This window comes from Sphaeramia orbicularis, chromosome 18 (genome assembly GCF_902148855.1).
Source record: "Sphaeramia orbicularis chromosome 18, fSphaOr1.1, whole genome shotgun sequence".
Taxonomy (NCBI): domain Eukaryota; kingdom Metazoa; phylum Chordata; class Actinopteri; order Kurtiformes; family Apogonidae; genus Sphaeramia; species Sphaeramia orbicularis.
This window is the reverse complement of record NC_043974.1, coordinates 27,756,842-27,780,400: the sequence shown is the minus strand read 5'-3', so window position 1 is coordinate 27,780,400 and position 23,559 is coordinate 27,756,842. Positions and strand designations below refer to the sequence as shown.

At 38.3% G+C, this 23,559-nt stretch overlaps 1 protein-coding gene across 1 annotated transcript; it reads right to left on the bottom strand.

Moving 5' to 3' along the window:
* Positions 1 to 513: 513 nt before the first annotated feature.
* On the bottom strand, positions 514 to 21,966 carry sepsecs (Sep (O-phosphoserine) tRNA:Sec (selenocysteine) tRNA synthase). Its single transcript, XM_030162311.1, has 12 exons — positions 21,826 to 21,966; positions 19,776 to 19,891; positions 19,535 to 19,689; positions 18,251 to 18,369; positions 17,053 to 17,211; positions 16,680 to 16,833; positions 13,751 to 13,853; positions 12,960 to 13,089; positions 11,094 to 11,185; positions 7,477 to 7,570; positions 6,336 to 6,426; positions 514 to 2,667 (listed from the first exon to the last, which is right to left on the bottom strand). Exons 2-12 carry the CDS (start codon positions 19,887 to 19,889, stop codon positions 2,421 to 2,423), a joined length of 1,458 nt encoding a protein of 485 aa, XP_030018171.1. The 5' UTR covers positions 19,890 to 19,891; positions 21,826 to 21,966; the 3' UTR covers positions 514 to 2,420.
* Between the last annotated feature and the right edge of the window lie 1,593 nt (positions 21,967 to 23,559).

Genomic DNA, 23,559 nt, shown 5'->3' with positions numbered 1-23,559 from the left:
GATCTTGTACTTTTCTAGGTTTCTGGAGGATATGATCATCCCTCATGTGGTGCCATCATTACCCACTCCCCTGCAGCTTTTTCTTAAACTCTACTCCTTTTTGGTGCCAGTCTGCCATAATCTATGGTCCTTGTTTGTGTCACTCTGGCACTTCATCATCTCTGAAGTTCACCTGGCAGCTGCTGAGAGCCATTTATCATCCAGCAACATCTCTAGACTACTTGAGGCTTATGATCGAGTATGTAGGAGAGCAGGTTCAGGAGGAATATTTTAAAAGGCAATCTGTTTGAGGAGGTAAAGAATGACATGGGTATGAAGGGACCATAAGGCTACAATGATCTGTGGCTGAACGTTAAATCAGAACTGTGTGGTATGACCAAAAATGTTACCATGATGAAACAGATCTGATGTTTTGTGTGATATTTAACTCTCCTTTGTCTTTACACCTGCAAAGAAATGGAACATTTCAGAGATGATATAATCTTTGTTCATCATATTAAGTAAAACAATCAATTCAGTATTTAAGCTGCAAATTTAATTGAATAGATCCTAAAAATAAAACTTAAACTGCAATCACAATCACCACAGTCGTTGGTTTTACCTCTAATTTAAGCAGTGCATTGTTCTGTTTCTCAGTGGCAGCCTCTTCTGATTTACATACTGCAGCATACTTGATCAATAGGGGGGTTCTTTAACTGGCCAGCACAAAAAGGAAAACTGGGTCTGACTGACTCCCTTCACAATCTCTGCAACATCAGCAAAAATGACAAAAACACAGCAAACTGAAAGAGAAAATAGCACAAAGATAATCATGTTTGCTCCAAAGTGTTGTATTTGTGCTTCCTGGAGCACAGTACCCTGTCATAAGAAAGCAATCATACTATTTCTGTCTGTATTTTTCTTAATTTTAACTAAATTCCACATACTTCTTGCTGAAAAAACAACCCAAATCATTAAGAACATCTCTCTCCTATAAAAGCCATTTAAGCCTTTCAGAGTGCTGCCACAGTACACAGTGTTTTTCCACTATATTTTTTTAATGGTTGACTACAGCTTGGGAACAGTGAAAGTTTGCTGATACAGCATCCTTTTCTTTCAGATGCAAGCCCACTTCCGAAGGCTGCTGAGGAGATTGGTTGTGCTTTTGCTGTTGCTACTGCTCCACGTTATCCGACCTGCATTTGCTGCAGTTGACAGCCAACATGTGCTGACTGTATAGGTTACTATTCCTCTGCACACCTGGGTCCCACGCACATGGCAGCCTATACTTACTTACGACTTTACTGTCTAAATATGCAGCAGCATCTACTGCGAGTGCACAAAGCTTTTAAAGAAGCAATCAACCTTGATAATCCACAGCAGGGAACAGGAAGAACATGAACAATGTTGTATTGAAATATAGATTAGTCATCAGTCAGAGAGGCTTTAACAGGAGTCTATTTTTGTGCCTCAGAATACTACCTGCTCTGCCTTCTAATGATTAAGATTGGAGACCAGAGGGAATAAGACAAAAGACTAAGAAAAACCTCTGAAATGTGCAAACACAGAGGAAACTGGTGTGATTAAGGTTTAGTTCCCCTGATAAAGCAGCCATCCACCACTCCACTGCTCCTGAACTCTTCATGGTACAAACAGTACAGGCTCCTACTAAGCTTAATAGTGAATATTTCCTTTCCTAAACAGAGGAGTGATCTATATTTGGCATACAGCATTGTTTCAACCAGAGTCTGAATATAAATGGACTAGTCTGATACACAGGGGTTCAATGGCATTTGCATCACATTACAACATTCTGGAGAAGGCATACAACATTAAGAAGCAGCGTTTCAGACATCAGGGAGTGGAAAAACCTCATCCATCCTAATATTGTTACAAATCTGAAACATTTACTACAATAGGTTATAGAATATTGATTAAGTGCACTGTGATAGCTTTAAGAAAAATGACGTGTAACTAGTTAAATTTAATAATCTATGTAAAATAAAGCATTTTTGGATTCTGCTAAAGAACTTTTGCAGTCTAACTTTAGATCAGCGGTATGAATTCTATATGCTTGTGTGCAATTTTTGCAATATTTACTCATTAGTGCACTTTCACAGAGGAGGAAATGAATCAATAACATCAGTTAATATTATTTTTTTTAATCAACACCTGCACACTTTCTTCTCCAGCTGCTGCTTGTGAGCTCAGCCCTTGACCTTATTACACTGTCTGTACTGATAATGTAACATAGGGACATATTAAAACATAGAACCTCAAGTCAGTGCACAGTGCTGGGAGCTAAGAAGTGTAAAAAACAAAAATCGGTTTGCATATAGCGACCATCCTGCAACTTCTGAGGAACCTTTTAAATGTCATACATACTTTTTAAGCACTGCAGTCGTGTTTTAATTACCCATGAAAACTTTATTTTAGGTTAGTTATTCTCCGGTGGAGTCCTCTTGGCTCAAAGGAGGCACAGGAGAACTACTTTTAGCTGCGTTTCCTTCTTTCCTCAGGGTCTTGAGGCACTTGTCAAGTCTTTTTATGCATAGTGTCACATCTTCGCGAGTGATGCCCACAGCTGAGGCAGCGTTGAGGTAGGGGCAGGGGTAGGTCTCCGAGTGCGACATGAAGCCACGGAATGTGTGTCCGCTGATGGTCTGCTCTTTTCCCAGTGGTATGACCCTAGAAACATGGGGGGGGGTGTAATAGGACCTTAGTGTTTGTATATGACACTGTAAAAATAAACTATGCAAACAGAAAAGCAATGCCCTGCTCACACTCATGCCCTGTGTCCGCTTAGAACAGCTTTATAAACTGAAAGGTGTAGGGATTTAACAGGAGATATGTGTGCTTCTATGAAATTGGGTACATTTTGGTACGTGGCACTTTGCCAGCTTTTTTTAGACCCAATAATAATGGAGAAATTTAAACATATTTCCCCCCAGGATGTACCTAATGATGACCTCAGATAAATGCAAAAAAATTATACTCTTGCTCTGAGCCATCCCAGAATAAATGAATTTTTAATAAAATATTGGAGCCAAAAATAGGACCAAAATTGGGACAGGTAAAGCTACCTAAGTGTCAGTGCATTGGATCTGAAAAAAATGGCTGTAAATGGTCTGATATAGCACTATAAATAAAGACACTGTGTTAAATTTGATGATCCTTGTGGTTTTTCCAATCCAGACGTGCAGGTTTTTCATGAATCTAAGTCTCATTCCAGGTTTTGTATGTAGCCCATTGTGTCCACTTGCGTTACATGTGGAACATGCCCATTTAAATGCATTTAAATTGCACATGATTTTGCAACAGCAGTCATTTTTGTTAAACACTCTGCCTTGCATAATTAGTTCGATTCCCAAAATGTACCTGTGAGAGAATAAAAAGATAGTGGAAAAAATAGTAGCATGTAATTTTTGTGTCCTTTTGACTATGTTACATGCAGATTTTTGTGTTAAATATAATGTAAAATAATATACAAATGTGTTTTATCTGAAAAACAGTTTCTCTTTTATTTTAGAAAGTATTAATTTTTAAAAATAGACCCAAAGTGCTTCCAAACTGGCTCCTTAACATTAGTCTACATCTGGTTTAAATTTTTAGCCCCCCATGTCCTGTTTTTAGGACCAGTTTCATAGAAGCACCCAGATGTGCTGCAGCATTTGTAATAGTTTTCCACTGCTGTATAACCACACAAAATGCGTAAGCGTTAGCTTTAGAATGAGTCATTTACATCTATAGAGGTAATGGGTTGCTATTATGCACTGTAATATTCCTACAGTAACTAAACAAACTGACTTCTTCTTTGGTCATTTTACAGTAGGTGGGCATCCAGTATTAAGATGCATTAGCCTCACCTACTGTACCTGTGGACCAGAGTTAAAGGGCTCATATTTTGCTAAACCCACTTTTATTAGTCTTTGGTACATTTATTTGTGTATTTGGACCCTAATAGTTCATAAAGTTTGAATTTGAACCCTCCAGGTGCTGGAAAGCTATGTTTACATTCGTTCTGGCAAAAATTGAGTGGATTTCTACAACCTGTTTTAACTCCTTCTTAATTTGTTGCGTCTTACAACTGGTTACATCACGACATTTGCACATATAAGGTCAAGACTTCCGACGAGTACACCATAATTGTCTGTCAGCAGCAGCGGTTGTAGTTCTTTCTGAAAATCTGTCCAAACTTCAAGCTGATTATCTAAAATGTTCAGTTGTTGGTTGTATTAATGAACACAATTGGCTGAACAGGACAGAAAGCACAGTCAACAACCTGGAGGGGGTGGGGTGTGAAGTGGCTCATTTGCATTTAAAGGGTCAGCGCTCAAAATGACCTTTCTGGTGTCATTACTCAGAAATAGGGTTGAAGATGGACCTGTGGAGTTGAATTAATGGAGAATTCAGAACCAAGTATAGCATTTACAGTTCATGAAGACCACAGGGAAATGTTTTAAAATGCATAATTCCATTTAAAAAAGCAAAATATTGCTCCTTTGAAAAGGTAGAGAAGTCATAATATGGAGGAAAAAAAAAACACACCAGAATTAACACACCTTCTTTGTGCTGCTTTCTCCTCTCAGTCCAAACTAACAGGCGAAATGTAAAAACAGATGACGTAGAAACTTGGAAAAGAATTTTCTCTTTTCCACAGCAGTGTGAACTGTTGTCAGGTCGAGTGACACAATAGAGCAGTTGAGTCCCCACAGAGGAGATCTTTAGGATGATTACTAATTGCACCTCAGTTATGGATTTAACAAGTATCTCCATTCACTGTCATTGATCCAGCTCCATGTGTTTTAGTGGTGAATCAATGTTTAAAAAACTGATTCTATTCTATTGCAGTCCATTCCCAAGAAATCTACTATTTGATCATCTCTCAAAAAAACAAAAGAGAACAGCATGTTTAGTTAATATGATAAATGGACTACACTGGTGCTTAAAATGCTGTGCAATTGTCTCTTTTGACACATACAGACAGCGTATGGGAACAACTTGGTGTTCAGGATCTTGTCGCCCCATAAATATTCATTTCATTGTTACAACATTGTTAACTCAGCCATACTATTTTCAAAAGGGACCCCAGTATTTTCCCTAAAGCACAAATGTCAGGAACTTTAAAAGCATATATTTAATGTGTCAAGCAACGTTTAAAGATCCTGACAAGAAGTACCAACTTTGTTCTGTTTTTTTTGCAAACATAAAAGCATCATTGCCCAAAGCAAACTACTTCAGATGGGCTTGAGTGTAAGAGCAGAGATGAGTAGGATGAGGCAGTGCTGCATTATCAGCCGCAGTAACAACACACTGCAGACTTATGGTGATTCAGAGGATTTTAGGGGAAACTAGTGGAAGAGGAAACTAACTGGTTTCTAAGTGTCACACTCGGAAATGCTGTAAACAATATGTTACACCTCAGAATTCTGGCAGGGTTTCAGCTCTGTCAGCACACTTTAGATTCATTTTAATGTGAAATCAGTTACTGGCAGGCTATTAGGATGGTGTGCATGAGAGAGACCATTATGGGAGAAAAACACATTACAATAAGACTTAAACCTCTGTGCATTTCTGTTTTTAGAAACTACAAAAACACTGCAAACTTTGCAATTATTCTTAATTAATTTACAAGTTGACTTTCCTTCATAAGAGCCTCATCAGATAAAACAGACTAATGCGCAGCACTAAAGCATGACCCTCATTATGTATGCTACAAGGATACAAGATTTAAGCAAGCTCCACTATCTGACCTTGGAAAACAGTCTTTTGGAAGAAAGCAGGAGAGGCAGGAAAGCAAGGTGGAGTGGTTTAACTACATAAAAATCTCAACAACCCAGACAAAATGGCCTAAATAATTCCTTCACTGGGGAGATCTGAAATATTTACATGGTTTCTTGTGCTCTGTTGAAAACTACTGCAGGGACCAAAAAAAAGGGGAAACTAAATCTTTCTTTAAATTCTGCACAAATGCAGCAATGACTGGTGGGAGTGGGAAGATGGCTGTCAAAACAGAGGCAGAGTTTTGGTCTGTTGTCCTGGTGGAAACAACATCACTCTGCCGACGGTAATGGAAACATCCTGTTAAATTAGGAGGCGGCCCTGATATGATAGAATGGATGGTCTAATCATCTAAAGTACTTTCCGCTCCACCCTATTCGGCAGCTCCATCTGCCTGATTGCTGATTTCCACCGGCCAGCGTTTTTCTTTTTTCTTTCATCTTACTGCTCTCATTTTTGATGATACGGACAAACCCCCTTTTGACTTTGTGATATGTCGACTCATCCTCTGTGTCTTTGTCTCACACGGTAACACACCCCTATGCAACGTCCAGACTGCGGCTGTGTTTTCATACCTGGCTCCCGACACCTGCCTGGTGAACAACATGGAGCCCAGTTGTGTCACTGCCTTGTCGCTCTCATTTTGGAGACGGTCCAGAGACATGGCTGGAGGAGAGAGAAACCACACCCAACACATAAACACACAATTATTTACTGCAGTGTTGTAAAGCAATGCAACTTATTACAAAAAATACATATAGGAGTAGGTTGAGAATACAGGAATATACACTGCTCTGCCAAAAAAAGTGTAACAAGTGGTGCCAGGCACAACAAACCCCGCCCCATGCACGTTCTGTAGTTTATTTTGGCATCTATCCAGCTGATGTCATCATGTCTATGTGTGGGCTGATGTCAGCATATCGACTGCCTCTATATATGTGCCAAGTTTGAAGTAAATTGAAACAAAATTGATGTTTTTTTAGACACTTGAAATTTCGCCCATTATAAGTAAATGGGAGGAGAAAAAAGATTTGAAAAATTCATTAAAAATTTGAACTTTGACCTACTTTTCCTAAAGTGTAACTACATCTATTCTGGATCACTGGCAATCTATAAACCTAATTTGGTATCAATTCAACCAATAGTTTTGCTGCTACAGGCATGTGAAATGTCAATCATTATAAGTAAATGGGAAAAAAAAAAAAAAACAGATGTAAAAAAAAAAAAAAAAAAAAAAAAATCATAAAAAATCTCAACTTTGACTTACTTTTCCCAAACTGTAATGACATCTATGCTGGGTCCCTGGCAATCTATAAACCAAATTTGGTATGAATTCCACCAATAGTTTTGCTGCTACAGACATTTGAAATTTCACCCATTATAAGTAAACGGGAAAAAATATTTTTAAAAAGTCGCAAAAAATTTGAACTTTGATCTACTATTCCCAAAACAAATAAAACACACAACAAGTTGCCTCAAATACATTTCTTCCTCATTGTTTCATTTCAGTTGTGAGGTTCTGTGAAAATGACACCACTATGCAGTGACTAATAATACATCATTTCAGCTGTTTGCCCCTTTAGGAGTACTTTTTCCGTCTGTTACTCATGGTTGGTCTCACTACCGTTACCGAGGGCGATGTATCGTGACAGTACCATATTGTGTGATTCCTATCCGTACTTAGTACACACTTGCCGGCCAGTAGATTGTGCTTACCCAATGAAATAGGGTTGTGTGGGGTGTGAAGCAGTCTCTCCCCGTGTGCAGAGGCCAGACTTTTCAGCTCCTCGGCCAGGAATGAATAAATCTCCTGCAGGTCATTCAGACACAGAGAAGATGCAGAGCGACAGAATTAGAGGAAGTGTACGCATACAAAAGAACTATAAATAGCAACACAATGCTCCTTTCACATGCTGCCACAGCCTTATTTTAGCAGCAGCAGCCTTGGTTTAGTGCTCATCAAGCAAATCTTCCTGCAACCGGGCCAGGGCCGTGACCGAACCCCTCCCTTCTCCTTGCCCATTTCCCCTGCCTGAGGGAGAGCTTCTTCCAAGACTTCAGCACAAACTGTGTCCACTTCTATCCCCATCCCTGTCAGGATTTTTGCCAGCATCACACATCCTCCTCTGGGATCAATTAGAGAGGCAGTAAAGAAGAAGCAGGACTTTAACATCAAGTCATTTTTTTCTTAAATTGCGTGATTTTAGATGCAGAAATCAGACAGAATAAGATGTGATAAGAACAGAACAGGCGTGGAAGCCGCTCAAAAACAACTCGCAGCGTTTTTCGTTGCCTTCGTGGAAACTGGCGCCAGATTCCCCTGTGAAGTATTACACATTAAAAAAAAAAAGGGCTGCTCTCTGCAACGCTGGGTGTGTGTATGTGTACTGCCTACTCTGCTGACTCATACTTTCCCGGTTTGAAAGCATCAAGGAGGCAAATATTTTCTGTCATGAGTCAAACACAAACAGCCTTTCAATGATGTCAAGTGTCTCTAAGTGACCCTTGTTCTCTAATAACAAAGACGGACTTTCTTATTCCTGGAGGACAGGGGAGGGGTGCGAGCGGTGGAGGGAGCGGGAGGCTACGACTCTGCAGACAATACGTGGGTGTGTGTAAACCCCATACTTACTAAAAAACACACACACCATCGGCTGGTGCTTTTCAATATGTAGACAGTTTCAAAAATGGTAACACGAGGCTGTAAATGAATCTCGAGCAATGAAATGTCTGAATTATTTAAAGCTCTTGACCCTAGTGTATGTGCATATATATATGTGTGTGTGTGTGTGTGTGTGTGTGTGTGTGTGTGTGTGTGTGTGTGTGTGTGTATGAGGGAATCACTCCATTTTTGCAGACTCCACAGAAAACTGGTCCTGTACATTAAATATGCATAACGTGGACCGAAGAGAAATCGATAAACCTTGATGGCAGTGGGTCATGTGAGAGGCCAGAGGAACTTCCTAGATGTATCCTTCTGTTATGGAGCAGGTTTTACACTAAAAGCATATTGGGTGTTGTATGCCATCCCGTAAGAGTGTCATTTTTAGATGTGAGCAAACCATTTCCAATATATGATTTCACAAATTCTCCTAAAAGCATTTTACTCATACGGTATCTCGCATTTCTTTTAAGATTAAAGCAGTGCCTCAAAATCCTCCTGCTGCCTTAGCATCGACAGAGGCAGACAGAGCTCGGTACATTTGCAGTGCATTTATGGTACAGCAGTTCAGAGGTGTGAGAATGCTGCAGTGCCTACCATTTGAGGCAGAGGATGCTGCATTGTGAGCAGCAGTGAGGCTCCAGGGTATGTTTTTCCAAAAACTTCTGGATCAATTTGATTCCTTTCTGCCTCGCTCCTCCCCTCCACAATGTACATTCCGTTTCTTAGTCAGACTCCAGGTACAGCAAAGGGCTCGTACACAGGCATAACATGAGAGGTTCTGCCATCCAAAGCAGGTTATGCAAGCGTTCTCTTTCTGTATTCAGGAGAAAGACGTTGACACAGCAAATAGGAAAACATGCTCGGACACATTTTCAGGCCCAGCATTCCTGCCGGGTATTCATCATAATCCGCGTATCATTTGTTCTTTTCATATTCAATTGAGAATCCACAATCGGAACACGAAGAAATGACTTGTTATTTCATTATTCATGTACAAATCAAATCATCATCAAATCATTCGTTTGTTGTGTCAGTATCCACATTTCCTGAAAATTTAATCAAAATCTGTCCATAACTTTTTGAGTCATCTTACTAACAGACAGACAAACAAAAAAATCCCCCCCCTCCCCGATCACCACCCAATTTAATAATTTATTCCTTGTGTCAGTATCAATATTTCCTGAAAATTTCATCCAAATCTGTCCATACCTTTTTGAGTCATCTTCTAACAGACAGACACACAAACAAACCCTGATGAAAACCTCTTTGGTGGAGGTAATAAGCAAACTATGTAAAACTACGTAAAAAAAAAATTGATGTGAACTGAATACATTGGTTATGTGAAAACATTTACTATATGATATACGTTTCTGTTTAGGTTAATGTAAACATACACACCTTAGTGTGTTTTATCTTGTTGATGAAGTAACGGAGTAAGCCCTCTCCTCCCGCCCACTTTTTTTTCTTTTTTTTAAAAAATGTGTTCTATATTCGACTAAAAATCTTTGATTAGCATCTTTGTTCAAATTTGATGTGCGGATATTGAATTGTACCCGAAAGGGAAGTTTTGTATGACATGCTTTTCCAAATAAGCAAAGAATGGGGAAAAAAATGGAAATAAGCAAATGGACCAAATGTCAGGTTTCATGTTGAAATTTTTAATATTCGATTTGTTATGACCCGGAAGTTACTGACTTCTTTGTGTGCTACACGAAGTGGCTTCTACTTTGATTGGCTACCATGTTGTTTTGTATTAGACAAAACAACAATACCTGGAAGATCCTGCCGATTTTTTCAGTTGTCATGTCGTCCTCCTTGAGAGTTACGCATTTGCTGCCTCTGAATAACACAAAATTCTCCATTGCCACAGAATGCCTTAGGCAGAATGCTAGCAAACCCACAATTATTCGGCTCAACACACGAAGAAGTCAGCAACTTCTGGGTCATACCAAATCGGATAAAATGTCAACATGACTCATACAGAATGGTTGATAGATATCATGTCCTGCCTGAAGCTCCAGAAAGTCAGGTATTCACTTCAGCATTCCGATGGAAAGTTCCAGAAGGCGTGGGGGCCCTTTTTAAACATGTTTCAGGCTTTATGAACATTTGACATTATCCTAACTTACCACTCTAGCTTCATACGTCATTGTTATGACTGGCAGTCACTGGGGATTATTTTTGGTTTTTGTTTATTTTCTATTTCATTTCTCTTTAGTATTCCTCTTCTTTGTCTTAAGGTGCTAAGATGTTGACACACATCTTTTCATACAACTTGTCTGTAACAACTGAACACCTGTCCACTATGTTCTGGAAAACAAAAACATTTTGATTTAAAAAAAAAAAAAAATGTCAACACGAAACCTCACGTTTGGTCCATTTGCTTATTTCCGATTTTATATTTGTACATACAATCGAAAGAATGAGAAACAACTCGTTTTTTGGTTGATTTTTGATTTGCACATCAAAAATCAAATAATGAGTCATTTTTTTCGTTTTCCCGGTTGTGGATTTTCAATTGAATATGAAAAGAACGAATGATACACGGATTCATCAACCTAATCTAATCTGTTATCATGATACCATCAGAGAACATCCAGCAGATGACACCCTTTACCTGAAGTACATGTGGAACTATATTTGCCCTCATAAGGTGATGTGTTCTCACCTTTCTCTCGGACAGGAGCTTCTTATATCCGCTGGTTCCCAGAGTGAGAAGTGTAATGAGGACGTCGAGGGAAGGTGAGGCAGAGGCTCGACCTGGACAAATAAGCAGGGTCAGAGTGGTGACTTTGTTAACAAACTACACATACAGCATCATGCCTACAAATGTTAAATACTACGTGTAACTAAACATCTTTTTGCCTTTTCCACAACAGTAAAACAAGCAGGTCTACTGCTTTAACTGTTCAAGTGAAGGTCGATTTCTGTCAGTGTGTGAATGAAGATGATTTGGAACACAAATGAAAATATGAAACTCTTGCTACTACTTACTATTACTTTGCTCAGATTTCATCACATCACAGTTTGGTCACAGCATCCGACTTGCTTTAGACAATATCATTTATCTTATTTGTTTCTTACAAATACTGTGCAAAGTTTTAAGGAACAAGTAGCTTTGTTGTTTTATCAAGAGTATCATGATATATTACAATGTACAAACACATTTCTCAGTCCCTGTAACAAGATACAACTGAAATATCCAACAGCATTAAAAACAAAAGGACATGTTCTGGTATCCTATCTGTTTTGCCCACTTTGGATTTATTTTATAAATAGGTGTGTCCGGTATCTCAGTAAAATGCATAATTATGTCTAGAAAATCATTTGGACCATGTTCAGTGATGCATGACTCAGTTGCTGAAGCAAAACAGTAATATCAAGCATCTCCAAAATGGATCCCTTTTAGCCTGATAATGTTTTTAATACTAAGAGTGGAACTCTTTTGAATTAATAGTGGCATGATTTACTCAACTGGAAAGGAAATCCATTTAAGCAACACTTACTTATGATCACATACTTATGATCATAATAACAAATATTTGTAAATAAGACATGTTTAGGTGATCAGTTGGGATGTTACATTCACTTCAGCATGTAATGTATTTCTTTATTTAAGGATCCCCATTAGTCTCTACCAAACTACCAATATTAAAGTATTACAATTTTTACATTTACAAAGCAATGTAAACCTTCTTTGTTTGCCTTAAAATCGAACATCTTGTCCTCCTCGTAGACTCTAAAGCATGATATATTTGATGTATAAATATAGTGTGTATAACATATTTCCAGCAATAGAATCTACAAGGTGGGCAAGAATATGTTTTTAGATTTTAAAAGTCAAACCTAATAATTTTGCTGCATTTACCATCACATACGGCTTAATATGTCATTTTGCTGATGGTACTGGCAGATATCTGTTCACTCTGTTATACGTTTAATGTGACTGAATTTATGTTGATTCAAAGACATGGAAAAAAGTACACAATTTTTTTTTTTATACAATGAGTATTTTTTTGTTTCACTGGCTCAAAAGTAAAATAAACAGAAAATACAAAAATGTATAACTCTGATCGCAATTACTTAATTCACAATAACTGCTTCTGTGGTTTATTAGTGCTTCTGTTTGTTCATGTAACGGCTCGGTTCTGTTCATGCTCTTAAACTCTGTATTTTAACTCCAATTTGAAACTGGATCCTGGAAATCACTCTATGCTCAAAACCAAAATAAACAATGCACTTCTGCAATTAACCTGTAATTTATACTAAGCCTGAGTGTGGCTTTCTGTCCTGTGTTACAGCTTATACAACTAAAACAACACAATTTAATATGGATATATTTACCGGTCTGCATATAGAATCGTGATGATATCAGATAAGAGTATGATGGGAATAAACATTTCCCAGAATGTTAAAAAAGCTCAGTCAGTATTTCACACTAATAGGGGTTTGCATTGAAACTACAGACAAAAACACACCACTCGCACTTCCTGCATCTTCCAGTAAAACAAATGATTAAACTAATAATAATCACCTGGGTACATTTTGCTTATCTCTTGAATGAAGGACTCATCAAAGCCTGCAATTATGGCGCCACCTACTGGAACCATGAAGTTCTTGTCCAAGCTCTGAACGAAGGTGTCAATTCTTCCAACACGAGCACCCTGACGAAATCGAAACATATATCCACAAAATATTACTGTGATTAACCCATAAAGACCCAGTACTACTTTTGTGGCAGTTACCAAAGGATTTTTTCCTCTCTAATTAACCTTTCTTAAGTGATTTATCACCATTTATTGTAATATTATTCTCTTTCTATTGCATTTTTTCAGTATAAATCATGAATTTTCCTATATTTCATTTACCGATCATGTAGATGTCCATAAAAGCTCAGATTAAAGTTGAGAGTTATTATATCAGAAACAGAGAAAACTGAAGAAAAAGTTACTTTTTCAGCAAAAATATATAATTAACTGAACATAAACCCAGTGTTTCCATCCACTGTCACTGATCCAACTCCATGGGTTTGACTGGTGAATCAATGTTGCAGAGGACGACGGTGTTTCCATGTTCACTATGGAGCGTCTGAACGTCCAAATGGGTCATATTTGATGACCATGAAAAGATGATAAACTGTATTTTACTTTAATTAATTCAATATACTGATAGGTTTAGTGGTTCAGAAGTTATTAGACATTTTAGATCAGTAGATGCTTTTGGTTGCCAGTGGCTGTTTGGGTCTTTATGGGTTAACATAGCATCAGTTCCAGGAACAGTAACAGGAAGTGTGACTCAATCTACATGATTATAGTGAAAACCTACCTGTTGTATGAGGTGCATGCATTTGGATGACTGAACACCGTATGCGTTGTTGACTATATGAGGAATGCTATGTTTGGCACAAATAGTGGCCAATTCTTCAAGCCTGTCAAGACAAGACAATACAGTTTCAGAGACACAGTTCTACTTCAAACAACACTCAATCCAAGTACTTAAAAGTGCAACTTGCAGAGCAACAACTGCGAATGGAGAAATATTTATTGTATATATGTAGCATGGCATGAAATAAGGGATTCACTCAAGCTAATGCACACAAGTATATGGATAATAGTAATTTTTATCATATAAATATAAAATCAGAAAGTGATGGCAGCCTCACAGCATCAAATTCAGAGCAGATGAGGCGAAGGAGAAACAACTGTAATAAGAATAGAAATGAGTTATGATGTGAGAACAGCTGAACACTGGTAAATTTTTCCATCACATATGACACTGAACCAGAACCAGAATCGATTGTCTGTTACTGGCAAAACTATTTATACTCCGGTAAAAAGTAATGTGTAGCTCCCATAGTAACCCTACACTGTATTATGATGCGGAAGGAGGTTAGACAAAGAGGGAGGGAGGGAGGGAGGGAGGTGGTCTGCTAATGATCCATCACAGCCCAAAACAAACCGAGACCTGAACTAAAACAAAACCACAGCCCAGTCTTCAGCCTCTACTCACTCCTGCCTCCACGAATTTTCACTGGTGTGATATTATAGTGACAGTGTGAAAGTATGTTTTTCTGTGTCTCTGTTGAAATCTAATGTCAAAGTGCATTATTATCTGAGGAGTGTTATAGACGTAAAACATGACTCATGTACAGTGAACTTTTATCTTAATTCAATCAATCAAAGTTTATTTACATAGCACTTTACAACAACATAAAGAAGACCAAAGTGCTTTCCATCTGAAAGCATGATTAAATTATAAGATAAAAACAGTTTAATCAAATACTATAAAAATGAATAAAAAAAATAAGACATAACACAGCATGATAGAAGAGACCGCAGATTTAAAACTTAATCGTGTCTCAGTGCTAAGGGTTAATAGCCAGTCGAAACAGGTACGTCTTTAACCTGGACTTGAACAGGGAGAGGTCAGTGAGGACTCGCAAGTCAGGAGCGGCAACAGCAAATGCACGATCACCCCAATGTTTATATCGGGACCCGTGGACATTCAAAACCATCTGAGTGGACGATCGGAGGGCTCTGCTGGGACGGTGAACTGATAATTCAGTGTGGAGCGGTCGATGTGTGCTGTTCAGAATGAAATGACGTCAACTTCAGAGTGGTTTACTGGCCTGTTTGTTTCCTGTGCACAGGTTGTGTCTCTTGTGATGTAATTTGACAGTTTTCGAAAATACACATGGTTTTTATGAACTGCAAACTGAGAATTTTTACTCTAAATTACAAAATTAATCTGTAAGTTGCACTTTGTCTCCAAACAACTTCAGTGATTAAATATTAAAGGTGGAATATTTTGCTTTTTTAAATGGAATTATGCATTTTAAAACATTTCCCTGTGGTAAATGCTATGCTTGGTTCTGAATTCTTCATTAATTCAACTCCACAGGTCCATCTTCAACCTTATTTTTGAGTATTGACACCACAAAGGTTGTTTTGAGCGCTGGCCCTTTAAATGCAAATGTGCCACTTCAGGCTCCGCTCCCTCCAGGTTGTTGGCTGTGCTGTTCTGTCCTGTTCAACCAACAATTGAACATTTTAGGTAATCGGCTCCAAGTTTGGACATATTTTCAGTATGGTCTACAACCACTGCTGCTGACAATTATGTCGTACGTGGAGAAATGTTCTCGGAAATCTTGACCTTATATGTACAAATGTCGTGATGTAACGAGTTTTAAAACGTAACAAATTAAGAAGGAATTAAAACGGGTTGTAGAAATCCACTCGATTTTTGTCGGAATGAATATAAAGATAACTTTGCAGCACCTGGAGGGTTCAATTTCAAATTTTTTGAACTATTAGGGTCCACAAATACACAAATAAATGTACGAAAGACTAATAAAAGTGGGTTTAGCAAAATATGGCCCCTTTAAAACATCGAACAATATTTTTTTTAACACAGGGTGACCCAAAAAAACGGGAATTTTTGAAGTGTGTATTGGCAGACATGAGCAAGTGGCAGCACTGCGAGACAGTGACCTTGAGCAAGTAAACACACCCCCATTTTAGTAACCTTGGATTTTTTGAAAATGAACAGGGGATCTCAGTCACTGTCACTGCGAATCGTTACGTGGAGATGTTACAATCCTTCGTTACACCTGAATTGAACAATTTTCCACACGTTCAAGAAACCTGGTTCCAACAGGATGGAGCGACATCACACACTGCATGGCAATCATTGGAGGCTGTGCGAGAATTGTTCGGTAACCGTGTGATCTCAAGATTCGGTAATGTTCCCTGGCCCCCTAGATCGCCAGATTTGTCCGTTTGTGATTTTTTTCTTGTGGGGCTATCTCAAGAGTAAAGTGTACACGACTCGACCAAGAACTCTGGATGAGTTAAAACAGATAATTCGGGATGAAATTCACAGTATCCCAGCTGAGATGTTGCAGCGGTCGATGAGGAATCTCAACAGCAGATTTCAAGAATGCATTTGTACAGGAGGACGCCATCTACAGGAAGTAATTTTAAAAAATGAAAATTCCATCATTGTTTCTTAAATGGCATGTTTTAAGGTTTCAATTACTATGAATAAAATATTTTTCTTCCATCACTCTTGGTTTTATTGGATTGTTAAAAAGTTCCCGTTTTTTTGTGTCACCCTGTATAAACTAAGAGTGAACAAACTGTATGAAAGTACTGTGAGCAACTTAAAAACAGCGCTGGTAAATAAACACCAAACTGTGACATTTGGAAAACACAAATCCATCCAAATGTTACACAAATTTCATCGATAATACTACCTGTCTGGGACCCTTGGGGCAAAGCATGACGTTGTCGAGTGAACACAGAGGATGTTGTCTGCTCCAAGCTCACAAATCTTGCGCTCAACTGCTTCCAAATCTGTCCGCAACTCATCACCTTCAAGAACGTTCTCCACCACCACAGGCTCAAAACCTGGCAAAACAATTGCATACAAGGCAGTTTTAGCTCAGGGCTGTGTGTGCTGCCAGGAACTGAAGTGAAAAAGGGCACCAAAAAGGTTAGATTAATACAAAAGCTGCAAATAAACATGAGGATACTTATTCCATCATGACATATTTACATTTTCTATTTGGTATATCGCAAATTGCAGAGCAGTCAATGCCTCAACAGATATGAAAGTCACATTATCACCTGCTGTGATCATGGCCTTGAAACAGGACTTCTGGTCAATGCGAGGCCAGATGATGTAGCGTGCCTTGGGTCTCCGATGGCGGAGGGTCAGGAAGCACAGAGTCAAGCTCATTCCCGTTGCCATGGGAACTACAAAGCAACTCGCCGCACTCCGTACACCTGTCATTGAGAGGAAACGTTACGCACTCATTTAAAGGTCACTTTGTTGATTTTACTCACAGAGATTTGTTTATACTTTTACTAAAAACCATCTGTTCTTTGTGGAAGTTGGAAGCTTAAAAAGTTCAAAAAGTGTCTAATGGGCAGGGAAGGTCGACTGAAAGATTGAAGAGAATAAATACAGACATAAATAAGTTTGATTGATATTGACCGTTCTTCTTTACGTCTCTTGTGAGTCTGCCAATTCTTAAAAGCTCAGTACTTTATTACTAAAGTCCCCTCTATTTTATTGTACAATCAAAGGGCGTTGTTGGACTTTGTGGAGCTGGTCCATCTGTCTGTCCATTCAGTGACGTAATCGCATTATCTAAAGAATGCACTGAGATAAATTTACACAAAGACAATCTAATCTAAATTATTGGGTGGTAACTTTCAACAGAATCTTACGCTATATTTAGCCAAGGGGTATTAAAAATGGACAGCGAGTTAGGTTTTATTGTATACAAAGCAAAGTGGGGAAAACAAGAATTAAAAATAAATAGTAATGGCAACAAATTGAACATAAAATTTTCTCTCAAAACAAAATATGATGAGATTAATTGTTATGTTACAAAGTGTTAAAAACAACTGAATCATACTATCAAAAAAATGTGAAAAATGTATTATATAAAGGAGGGTTTTTTTTTTTTTTTTTACAGTTCAACGGAAAATCTAATTTGCCTAAATGAGTCTGATATTAGTGCAGTATTGTCTCTAATTTACTGTAAATAAATAAACATTAATGGTGTATAAATTGCATAAATTCTCATATGTGCAATGATATGAAACACACATCAATACATTTGTGGTAGAACCATGTTGTCATTTATAGATAGATTTATAGATAGATAGATAGATAGATTTATAGATAGATAGATAGATAGATAGATAGATAGATAGATAGATAGATAGATAGATAGATAGATAGATATCCTTCGAAAGGTATATTGTATGGTCTTATGAAGTGTGAAATAAAGCTATTCCAATAAATTGTACACACCTGAGAGCTTTAAGATATCCAACACAACTGAGTTTGTCAGCTTGTTCAGGAGGCTGGATCCTGCTGCTTTGGGCTGAATAGCAGCGATATCTCCTGAACGACCGATTCCATGAATCAACCTTCGAAAAACAATAGTAACTGTTAAACATATTATGCAAAGTAGAGCCTGGATTGTGTGGTAAAATGGTCAGTATTTCCTTCTTTACACGCAAACTATTATTCCATTATCATTCAAATTATATCATTATTTTGAATTTTACAGGTGTCAGGTAAACTGGATATTTTGAATAAGGCCTTTTTAAAACCAAGAAACATGGGATATGCTGATATTAATCCAGTTTTGTGAGGGTTGTTCGGAGATATACAACATATTCAGAATATGCATCGCATTCTAATTCATCCACTATCATTCTGGAATAGGGGTAAAAGTTATCTGGGGTTAGCTGAATCCTAGGTAGCGCTAAGTGCAGGGTACTATGACAGTACATCTGCACAATAGTATCAGGAGAGACATTGTTTTGATGGAATATGTGCATGTGTGGTAATAAAATGACTAAATCCCTACAAAAACAAACAGCACATAAAAGGTCGAATGCTTTTTGACATCATGAGGGGGATTTTTAAACAGTAATAAACAGAAAAAAAGAAAAAGAATGACTGGGATTTTATCTTGTTTAGAATGAAGGAAAAAAATGGAATACATGGTGCATATAAATATAACCAGTGGTCATACTGGGAAATGCAGTAAATATTCCCATAAGTAGATTTTTTCAAAAATTATGCCGTGTAAGGCCATTTAAAGTGCAACTCCACCTGCTGCATGATTCTGATAATTACTGCAAAGTCACATTCAGCTTTCCTGCTGAAAAATGTTGTTTGTGAGGTTTGTTGGACTTCAGGTGATGGACAGGTGGTGTGTACTTTCGATTATATTAAGGCCAAAAAGACTTTAAAACAGGAGAAGGAATGTTCAGATGTTTTTACCTAAAAAATCCAGACTTATCTGCATTATGACCGACACTGATGTGTTTCATCACAATTAAGACACAAAATAAAAAAACAAAACAAACCACCTGAGGGAAATGGACCTCTGTACTTTGGGGATAACTGTACACTGTACAAGTAAAATGCCATGATGTAGTGTATCCCTCCAAAATGAGGGATAGTTCTTTCGTTTCTTTTTCTAAAAATCAAACGTATTTACAAAATAAACAAAAACAAAACGCAAAAAACAAGCTTGTTAGTGGTTACTTTAAATATCAGGAAGCTGCAGTCATGTCAAACCTGTAATGTCGTCGTGCTACAAGGCTGGATGCCACCCTGCCTTCCCTTTCCCCCACGCCACAGTTTCCCAAGAAGTTATTACTGTCCATCACAGCCAGCTCATTCAGGAAGAGCTCGATGGTGCTTTCACTCCATCCTTCCTCTGGACACTTACCCTACAACAGATACATCATGGTAAGTCAATGTGTTTACACTGACCACAGTGATGTTGACTCAATCTGAAAGCAGATGTTGACTTTACCTGCTCCAGCAAGTGTCGGATGAGCTGCTCGTGGCTGCGACGAGCTTGACATCCTTGTCGGATGTAGGAAGATGACACGATCTTCTCACTCAGGGTGAAGTTTTCACTGTTCATGTCTGTTAAACACAGCTTCATGTTAACTCACACAGTTTGTATACAACTGGAAATCAGGGCTGACACAAAGGTACTCTAGTCTCATAGTCAGATAACTTTAATTATTAAAAACACAACGATTTATTTACAGCATAACAAGTCAATACACTCAACTTAAACTTCAAAAACACTCAGACGTGATCATAATTGTTTAAGGCCACAGCTGAATATACATGTGTCAGTATATGGACCAGCACAGATAAGAAATACAACTGTTGATCTCGCCAATGAGGGTGCATCGTCACAGACCATCAGCCAATGAAAGCCCAGCGTCACAGAACGGCAGCTAATGAGAGCGCAGCGTCACAAAACGGCAGCCAATGAGACTGTAGCGTCACAGAACGGCAGCCAATGAGAGCGCAGCGTCATAGAACGTCAACCAATAAGAGCGCAGCGTCACAGAACGGAAGCCAATGAGAGCGCAGTGTCAAAGAAAGTCAACCAATGGGAGCGCAGTGTCACAAAATGTCAGCCAATGGGAGCGCAGCATCACAGAACATCAGCCAGTGGGAGCGCAGCGTCACAGAACAGCAGCCAATGGGAGCGCAGCGTCACAGAACAGCAGCCAATGGGAGCGCAGCGTCACAGAACATCAGCCAATGGGAGCGCAGCGTCACAGAACAGCAGCCAATGGGACCGCAGCATCACAGAACAGCAGCCAATGGGAGCGCAGCGTCACAGAACGTCAGCCAATGGGAGCGCAGCGTCACAGAACAGCAGCCAATGGGAGCGCAGCGTCACAAAACTTCAGCCAACGGGAGCGCAGCGTCACAGAACGTCAGCCAGTGGGAGCGCAGCGTCACAAAACGTCAGCCAATGGGAGCGCAGCGTCACAGAACAGCAGCCAATGGGAGCGCAGCGTCACAGAACGTCAGCCAATGGGAGCGCAACGTCACAAAACTTCAGCCAAAGAGAGCACCGCGTCACAGAACGTCAGCCAGTAACATGAAGCCTGTGATCACCGGAGCGGCGACATCAAAGCATGTTGTAATTCTCTTTATAGGGCTCTACTTCTTTCTGTCTCTCTCTCTCTCTCTCGGACCAGGTCTGTGCAGGACCATGCTGTCCCTGAATCTCTGCAGTGCTCTCCATGCAGGTGCCTTCAGCCGTGTTTCCACAGGCCAAACAGTGCGAACTGGCATGCTTCTGCTTCTCTTGGAAATGAGCAGTACTGTGAGTTTTCAAAGCGCGGTAATCAAACAATTATTATGATAAATACAATTTAAACGGTAATACTAACCGTCGGGAATTTTACCACGGCTTATTGTTGTACCGGTAATCGTTACATCCCTTGTACAAACCGATTAATTTCAAGCTGATGATACTAATCTGAGTGACTGTCTTCATACAAGTGACTGAATTTACTTTAAAAAAACACACTTTGATTTTATATAGCATTATACTTCCACTCCACTGCATGTCAGAGGCCAATATTGTACTTTTTAAGCTCGGTTACTTGTCATATACAACTTTCTTCGCCTTTGTGTCCAGTGAAAACCACAAACCTCTAAATGAATTGATTTTTTCTACTTTTGACTACTTTTTTTCTTGATCTACATTTTGCTGATAATAATCTAATGTTTATGTTTTCGTGCAGAAATTTTACTTGTACTTAAAACACACACCTGCAAAAATTAAACTATATATAGCACATGACCCTCACTACATTCACAATGTCAGCTAACATTTAGTTTTTGATTCATATAGCACAAACCCAACCAAGACATGTCTAAAATAATACTCTACTAAGCTAAGAAGCTACCAAAAAATCAAATGTCCAAAACATAGTTTGTTGAACTTTAACCTTATGTTGTTTGTCTTTGCAGCTAAGCTAAGGTAGGCTAAGCTAGCGTATTTCCACAGATAAACCAAACAACAGCCTCGGAAACACATTTACCGTGTCTGTGCGTCTTCACGTCTTGTTCCTTGATGGACTGTTGCAACACCACTTTCTTCTGTCAACTCAAAACTGTGTCAATGAGTCTCCAAAGTGCAGCATGGTCAGACAGGAGCATACACAGAAACACGGAAGTATGCTGCATCACGTGATCTGGGAGCACCGGTCATGTGACCAACATCTCCACCTCCTTGGAGTCCTGACTCAGCGCATTTTTTTCTGATTCTATGCATCCGTTTATTGCTCCTCTGAAAAAATGTTAGTATTTCTTAGAAGTATGTAAAAATCAGTCATATAATTTAGGCTTTCATTCATTTTACATCGTCTTCAAGCATTTTCTTCCCTTGAGAAAAGGTTTTCATATTAAATCCCCACTTACAGCTTTGGAAATAATGTGATTTTCAATAGAAATAATAAATGATCTTTCTAAATGTATGTTACTTGTCATTGAGAAATATGTTTTTGTTTTTAATTAAAAAAACAAACAAACACTGTTGTCATTAAACTTGCAAATATTTTTCTACCAGATTTTTGCTTCATTTCACTTCAAAAGGGGTAAGGAACCCTGATGGGCTTTCAAGTCATGTTTATGACAATTAATAACTTTTAACAGAGTGGTTATTTCCAAAGCTGTCTGGGTATGGTTTACTTATTATGATTTACTATTTTGTGTCTTATGTTAAGAGAAATAACCTTTATACAGTCACAGAAACAATTATTAGACCATCAGAAGTCACCAAAAACAATGGTTATACAATCAAGTACTAACTCCTGTGTGTATCATGTGACTAAAACAGACAGAAAACATGGAATGCCTAAAAGTGCTGTTTCTGTCAGTACAATGCCACAGATATTGACGTAAAAGCTGAAGTGATTTTGGTTATTATCAAGAAAACCATGGAAAATGGATAGATATCAGCTCTGAAATTAAACTCTAATGAGCCATTTTTGTTGTTATCATTATATTTGTCCAAACAAATGTACCTTTAGTTGTACCAGGCATTAAAATGAACGAGAAATTGAAGAAAACAAGGGTGGTCTAATTTTTTTATGTAACTGTATTATACTTCATATACAGTACAAACATTATACAAACTCTTGGACAAACACACATTTACATTCAATACACGGTACAGGGTAAAACTCAGCCATGATAGTTTAAATATGTTAAAATGAAATTCAAACCTAAACTCAGTTTCAGATTGAGTCAAATTTGACCCCAAAGAGCTCCAGTGTGTGATGATCTTTTTTTGGTGCCATTTCTATATCAGAAATGTCCTAAGGAAAGGAAAATTAAACCACAAAATTCCATGTGGATATGCATTTGACATTGATTCACATTAATGATAAATTAATTTTAAGTGATTTATGACTCTTCGAGTCGATAATGTGACACTAAAACACATACCAACAGCTCATTGTCAATATTTCAGCAAGATTTCGGTTCAAGGTCCAAAATTTCTGCATAACATGTCACATATATCTGTGTTTTGGGGGTTGAGGGTGGATTAAAACATTGATAAAACCTGTTATCTGTGGTAAAGTTTCCACAACAGATTTTTTAAAGTGCTTGTTTAGTATTTTTGTTGGGGGCGCACATTATCTAATTATTTAGAGGGATATTTTTCCAGGGTTTTTGGTGATTTTTTGGTTCTTACTCAAACTAATAACTAGAGGACAGGACAGAATGTATGTTGTCATGTATATTGTACAGATTATAAAGCCCACTGAGAA

Coding starts and splice junctions, on each gene's coding strand:
- sepsecs (XM_030162311.1), bottom strand. CDS start 19,889: ATGAACAGTGAAAACTTCACCCTGAGTGAGAAGATCGTGTCATCTTCC. Junction 16,834..17,052: donor CAAGGCCATGATCACAGCAG/GTGATAATGTGA, acceptor TTGTTTTGCCAG/GTTTTGAGCCTGTGGTGGTG. Junction 7,571..11,093: donor AGCTCCTGTCCGAGAGAAAG/GTGAGAACACAT, acceptor AATGACCTGCAG/GAGATTTATTCATTCCTGGC.